Source organism: Echinops telfairi, unplaced genomic scaffold (genome assembly GCF_000313985.2).
Source record: "Echinops telfairi isolate 266 unplaced genomic scaffold, ASM31398v2 ScPeMD7_2291;HRSCAF=2852, whole genome shotgun sequence".
In the NCBI taxonomy this organism is placed as follows: Eukaryota; Metazoa; Chordata; class Mammalia; order Afrosoricida; family Tenrecidae; genus Echinops; species Echinops telfairi.
The window spans coordinates 15,962,825-15,968,991 of NW_022106189.1; the positions used below are offsets into that span (position 1 = coordinate 15,962,825).

At 43.4% G+C, this 6,167-nt stretch overlaps 2 protein-coding genes across 2 annotated transcripts; one reads left to right on the forward strand and one right to left on the reverse strand.

Annotated features, from left to right (window-relative positions):
- Positions 1–1,261: 1,261 nt before the first annotated feature.
- Positions 1,262–2,576, forward strand: LOC101663613 (DNA (cytosine-5)-methyltransferase 1-like). The gene is made up of 3 exons (XM_004704892.1): positions 1,262–1,313; positions 1,910–1,991; positions 2,165–2,576. Exons 1-3 carry the CDS (start codon positions 1,262–1,264, stop codon positions 2,574–2,576), a joined length of 546 nt encoding a protein of 181 aa, XP_004704949.1.
- Positions 2,577–2,946: 370 nt separating this feature from the next.
- LOC101663301 (hydrolethalus syndrome protein 1-like) lies at positions 2,947–3,480 on the reverse strand. The gene has a single exon (XM_004704891.1). It carries the CDS (start codon positions 3,478–3,480, stop codon positions 2,947–2,949), a length of 534 nt encoding a protein of 177 aa, XP_004704948.1.
- Between the last annotated feature and the right edge of the window lie 2,687 nt (positions 3,481–6,167).

Consider the following 6,167-nt stretch of genomic DNA (forward strand, 5'->3'; position numbering starts at 1 on the left):
ATTTTATTTCTGGGTTTTCAGTTCTTTTCCATTGGTCTGATTATCTGTCATTGTACCAATACCATGTGGTTTTGACAACTGTGGCTGTATAGTATGTGCTAAAGTCAGGTAAAGCAAGCCCTCCCACTGTGTCCTTCTTCTTGAGGAGTTCTCCGCTCATTCTGAGCTTCTTCCCTCTCCATATGAAGTTAGTAATCATTTTTTCCATTTCTTTGAAGAAAGATGAGGGTAATTGTTTTGGGATTGCATTAAACTTATGTAGTGCCTTTGGCAGAACTCACATCTTGACTATATTGTCTTCCAATCCACGAGCATGGGATATTCTTCCATTTGTCACGAACATGACAACATGCATAGAAGAAGCAGACATTGAGCTGCCACAGAAAGACATTTTCAGAATGCTGCTTGGAGTCATACAGGATATGAGGGAAACAGTACCGAAAAAGGATGAAATGATAGAGGAGATAAAGGCCACACACCAAAGGGAAATACAGGAGCTTAGGGAGGAGATAACAAAAACCAGTAGCAGAAACACAGACTTCAAGAATTGACAGGAGGAATCAGAGAACTGCATCAGTGACTTGGAGGACAGCCAAGCAGACTTTAACAAATGTGAACAAAAATCTAATAAGCTCATCTAAGAAGCTGAAGCTACTGGGTTGCCTGCTTTGGTGTTGCGGAGGTTGGGCAGAGGTTCCTGCAGCTGCTTGGAACATTGACGAGTGTTGTCCAAGCTGGTTTAGGCCCCCAGGCAGAAATTCCCCTATAAGAAGTTGGGAAGAATAGCCCTGAGCTTTCCCCATCCTCAAGCTAGCTACACAGGGTGGAGCTCACCTACCTGGGTGTGGCACAGGCATAAATACCCTAGGCTAAGGGAGTGGACTAGAGATCAGCAGTGAAGTGTAAGAGAACAGGAAAGAGATGAAGAAGAGAAAAAAAATTAAAAGTAAACAGACTGCAACTGTGTGGGGATATAGAGAAGAGAGGGAAACAAAAGCAACACTGTAGCTGAGTCCCTATCCCTGCCTGTAGAGCTGCAAGGGTTTAGTCCCTGCCGGAGGAGGTGGCACCAGCAAGCTGTGGCTGTGTTGAGAAAAAGCCCCTGTGCAGTCCTCTGAGACTGTGGGAGGATAGAGAGAAGAGATGGAAACAAAAGTAACAATGTAGCTGAACCCCAATCCCTGCCATGGAGCTGCAAGGGTCCAGTCCCTGCCCTGAGGCAGGCAGCAGCAGACTGTGGCTGTGTTGAGAACAAGTCCAAATGGTCCCAGGTCCAGCAAAGACAGTGGCAGGGCCAAGGTCAAGCCACTATGGTAAGCCATATGCCCCTAGCCCCTCAAAACCCCATGGACCTGTGCCTACTTATCTTTATGATGCACCTCCTGCATTCCAGCAGGGTTGGATTTCCCTCTAAGCAACTCTCCTGGGCTGAATTCTGCAGAGTCCCTCTGGTATGTGTCACTCCGTCGCCATCTTCCCGGAAGTCTCTCTTGTACAACTCTTATCACAATCCATACATTCATCAATTGTATAAAGCACCGGAGACACAATGTGGATTGGGCGACTGAGCTGACCCCACCACACTGAGGCAAAACACTGGGGGTGTGCAATGGAGCGGCAGGGAAGCAGATAAGGAGGTCCCAAGGGAAGACAAACGATGGATGCTGGGGCCAGGACATGGCACCCCATTAGACTCGTCTAGAAAACACTCCTAAAGGTCAACACACAGACCTTGATCCAGTAACAGGCCTTTTTTTGTTTATTTTCTTCCCCTTTTCGTTTTCTTTCTTCTTTTTTTTTTTTTTGCAGCCTATCTGTTCGGGTTTTTTTGGGTTTTTTTGTTTTTATTCCTTTTTCCCTTTCTTTTAAATTTTGTATGTCAGTGACTTTTTTGTTGTGGGCTTGTCAGTACTGCAGCCGTCGTCGCCAGGCTCTTATGAGCCGCTCTGGCGCTGTGCTGTCAAAGCCAATCCCAATTTTATTCACACGTTGTAATTTCTGTACAACCACCTAGATAAGAAAAGTTGGACAAAAAAATATATATATATGAGAAGAAAATAAAGGGATCGATGGCCCCGGAGGGACATGGGAGTGTGGGAGGTAGGGGAAGGGAGGAGGGTTGGTCAAAAAAATTAAAAAAAAAAAACAAAAAAAAACCTCCCAGAGATCCGTCTCATGTGTTCTCGGGCTGTGGGGGCTTGTCGGAAGGATTCCACCAAGAAGGCATGCTGGAGACACTGTGGGCCATTGAAATGTGGGAACCGACTGCCCAGGCCTTCCGGCTGAACAACCCGGGGTCCACAGTGTTCATGGAGGACTGCAACCTCCTGCTGAAGCTGGTCATGGCCGGGGAGAAGACCAACTCCTGTGGCCAGAGGCTGCCTCAGAAGGGAGACGTGGAGCTGCTGTGTGGCGGGCCGCCCTGCCAAGGGTTCAGTGGCATGAACCGCTTCAACTCTCGCACTTACTCCAAGTTCAAGAACTCGCTAGTGGTCTCCTTCCTCAGCTACTGTGACTACTACCGCCCCCGCTTCTTCCTGCTGGAGAAAGTGCACAACTTCGTCTCCTTCAGCTGAGACGAATTTTTTTTTCCCACCAATTCCAAAATTCTTTATTGGCCAAATTAAACACCCAGAACTTTAAAAACACACATGAATCAAAACATAACAGCTCATGTTAGCCCCCCAAAACCAAACAAACCAAAAAACAAAACTTATGGAACAGAAATGGTGCTTCCTGACTCAATATTACTACTAGAACAAAATAGATCAGGCCCAGTTTTTCATTCTCTGGCACGATTTCTCTCGTAATTGCTGGAATTGAGAGCCAGAAATTAAGTCTACATGATACATAGCTCCTTACTGGTGTTTGGAGTGAGTTTCTATTTAAGAGATATGAGGAGCCATGTGACCCCCCAATGTGACCTGAGAGGGACAGATGACAGCTTTAAGAAGGAGAAAGAGGGAAGGGAGGCTTTCTGGGCACGATGCCATTTGCAAGGTCACAACGAATACCCCAACGAAGCGCAGATCTTTTCTTCTCTGTTGGTACCAGGTAGTTGTTTGGAACGTATATGTGCTGAGGCTTGGGTTGGGGTTCTGCTCGACAAAGCATCTGCTCTCGAACACCCCACCGTAATTCCTTCCTATGATCTTCCCCAGGTAACCTCATTGCGTCCCAGTCTCGTTTGTACTCAAAGTATCGGGCTACCCGGTCTATCTTGCCCCGGTTTCGGCTTAACTGGTCCAGCCTTGGTAGAATAAAGGACTTGGGTCGGCTGGCAACAATCAGGTCTTGTTCATAAACTGGGGGGGCCATTCCTTCTCTTTGAAGATAGTAAAGGAGCTGATCTTCTTGAGTAAGTCTTTGGTATTCGTGTGGTAAACTAAATTTTTGTGACCTTTCATTTGGGGATTTCCTGTCTTCCTGGAACTGCAAATTCACCAGTCTTTGTCTTAACTCCCAGGCTGTTACCCTCATCATTCTCAAAATATTGGCCAGATTTTTGTTGAGAATATTTGCATCTATGTTCATACAGAATATTGTTCTATAGTTTTCTATCTTTGTGATACCTTTGCCTAGTTTGGGCAAAAGAATTTTACTCTCTTCATAAAAGGAGTTTGTGAATTTCCTGTTATCTTCTATATTTTGGAATAATCTGAGTAGCATTGTCATCAGCTGTTCTCTAAATACTTGGTAGAATTCCCCTGTGAAACCTGCTTTTGGACTTTTCTTATGTGTAAATTTCTAACAACCTGTTCTATTTTTTTCTTTTGGTATGGTCTATTGATGTGATTTGTGTCAGTCTGTGTTAATTTGAGTAGCTTGTGTATTTCCAGAAATTTGCCCATGACATCTAAATTTTCAAACTTGTTGAAGGACAGTTTTTCATATATGTTATTCTTTTTTATTTCATTTTGTTCTATTTCAAGTCACCATTTTCATCTCTAATTCTAGATATTTGCATAGTCTTATTCTTTTCCTTTGTTAAGTTTGCCAGTGGTTTGTCAATTTTGTTAGTCCTTCTTGTCTTGTTTTTTCACGTTTTTCTGTTTTTCAGTTCATTGATAGAATAATAATGACCCCACCTCCAAACAATGCCCATGTCCTAATCCTGAAACATATGAATATGGCACCTACATGGTACAAAGGACGTTGCAGATGTGACATAGTCAAAAATTGTGGAATAGGGAAATTATCCCAGATTATCCAAATGGGCCCAGTATAGTTAGAGGGATATTTAAAGAACACAAGGGTGGAAATTGAGTCCCAGAAGGAGCTATGATGGTGGAAGTAGAGAGAAGAGTAATGCAAAGCAGGTTACAGAGCAGAAGTTGCAGTGGAGTTATTAGGGGCCATGAGGCAAGTGCTGCAAGTAGTTTCTAGAAGGTGGAAAAGACAGGGGGGGGGTGGGGGGAATCTCCACCAGGGCTTCCAGAATGAGCCAATCCTGTAGACCCTCCCTTAACTTTTTTACTCAGTTATATTTACAGCCTTCATAATTTCTGACTTAGATAATAAGTTTTTATTCTGCCAATCCAATAAATCAGCAATAGGAAACTAATACGGAAAGTGAAAAAGTGGGGGGAGTGGAAGAAATGTGGGGAAAGAGGAAAACAAGGAAAATAAAAAGTCAATCACAGTCTCATTAGGGTTCTCCTGAGTGTGAGCTTCTCCAGAGCTGTGGTCACATGCTCAGTGCTGGAATGGAGTCTGTGCTTAGCTCACAGTAGATGTTGGGTTCCTGGTGTCACATAGTAATGGCCCTTGTGATTTTCCAGGCACTGCTCAACATGGTTTACTTACATGAACCAATATAATCTTCACACCAACACTACAAGAAAGGCACTGTTATTATGTCCATTTTACAGACGAAGAGACTAAGGTGGTGAGAATCTAAATAGTTTGTCTAAGATTACACAACTATTAGGTGTCAGAACTAAGTTCACCACCAAGCAGGTTGGTTCTCCTTTGTACAATTTATTATTACTGACTCTGAACTACAGACAGAAGGAGATAGAAAAAGGGAGGGAGTGTCAGGTAAGAACTGAGAAAAGGTGGAATCTTTTGTCCTCCAAAGTTTACCAATCTCTGCCTGGTTTCAAGGGCAGTCTCCACCCTGGGCCTACTCCATTCACAGGACAGGGAGTGCACAGGGTTCTACCACTATATCTCCTAGCGTCTGCTGCTCTTGTCTAGCTCCCTGGGAGTGACTGAAGAGATACCCAGCACCTAGTTCTAACAAGCATGTGGAAATGGATGGGTCACATATAAGCCAATTAAGCTGGCAGCCAGGTTTGGGGAAATCACTTTCCCTGGAACCAATTGGGAGCCCGTTTTGGAGATAAAAAGAGCAGTACATTAGTCTCTGTGGTCAGAAGCAGCTTTCATGCATTTCACGGAGCAAAGAGAATCTGAAACATTCTGAAATGGGAAAATGGGGTATAGCCAAATTGCTCAGTCAAGGCATTTAAAGGGTCCTTAATGTGACATTCCATGGAGGAACTGGCAGATTGTTCAAACATGCAGGTAAAAATTAACATCTGTCCATCAAAAAGGCGTGTGTATTACCTTTCCTACATCCCTCAGTGTGTGTCATGTAATGCTCCCATCATGAACACATCTTATCATATAGCTGTAGAAATGAGGTTTAGGGAAAGCATGGACAATTAAAATCCCCAGATAAACTGAGATCATGTTATTTCCAATACGTTAAAACTCTTTTATCAACCATGTTTTCAACAAGCATCCATTTCAGGAGTTAAATAGTAGCATCTCAGGAAAAGACTGAAGTCAAAGAATCATGGAATAAGAAAAGAAAACCCAATAAATCTTCGCTTGCTAGTGCTTCTGTAACACAACTACCACTAGTGATGGCTTTAAAGAACAGAAAATCGAAGAGGCAAAACCACAATTTTCTACATCGAAAATCCCCTAAACTCCACAAGTGGAGTGTTGGAAGAGATAGAGGAATATGGCAGAGTAGCAGGATACAAGATCAACAAAAAGAAGTCTTTCAGACTGCTATACACATCAGACAGGACCACAGAAGAAGCCATTAAAAAGGTAGTACCCTTTACAATAGCTAAAGAACAGAAAATCATTTTCTCACAGTTCTGGAAGATGAAAGTTCAAGCTAAGGTCTCAGTCACGTCCCTCCCTATCTC

Bases quoted from the DNA above. Each gene is read 5' to 3' on its own strand.
- LOC101663613 (XM_004704892.1), top strand. From the start codon at position 1,262: ATGGTCCCAGGTCCAGCAAAGACAGTGGCAGGGCCAAGGTCAAGCCAC. The intron at 1,314-1,909 runs GTAAGCCATATG...TGGGCTTGTCAG, and splicing joins GCCAAGGTCAAGCCACTATG to TACTGCAGCCGTCGTCGCCA. The intron at 1,992-2,164 runs GTAATTTCTGTA...AAAACCTCCCAG, and splicing joins CCCAATTTTATTCACACGTT to AGATCCGTCTCATGTGTTCT.
- LOC101663301 (XM_004704891.1), bottom strand. From the start codon at position 3,480: ATGAGGGTAACAGCCTGGGAGTTAAGACAAAGACTGGTGAATTTGCAG.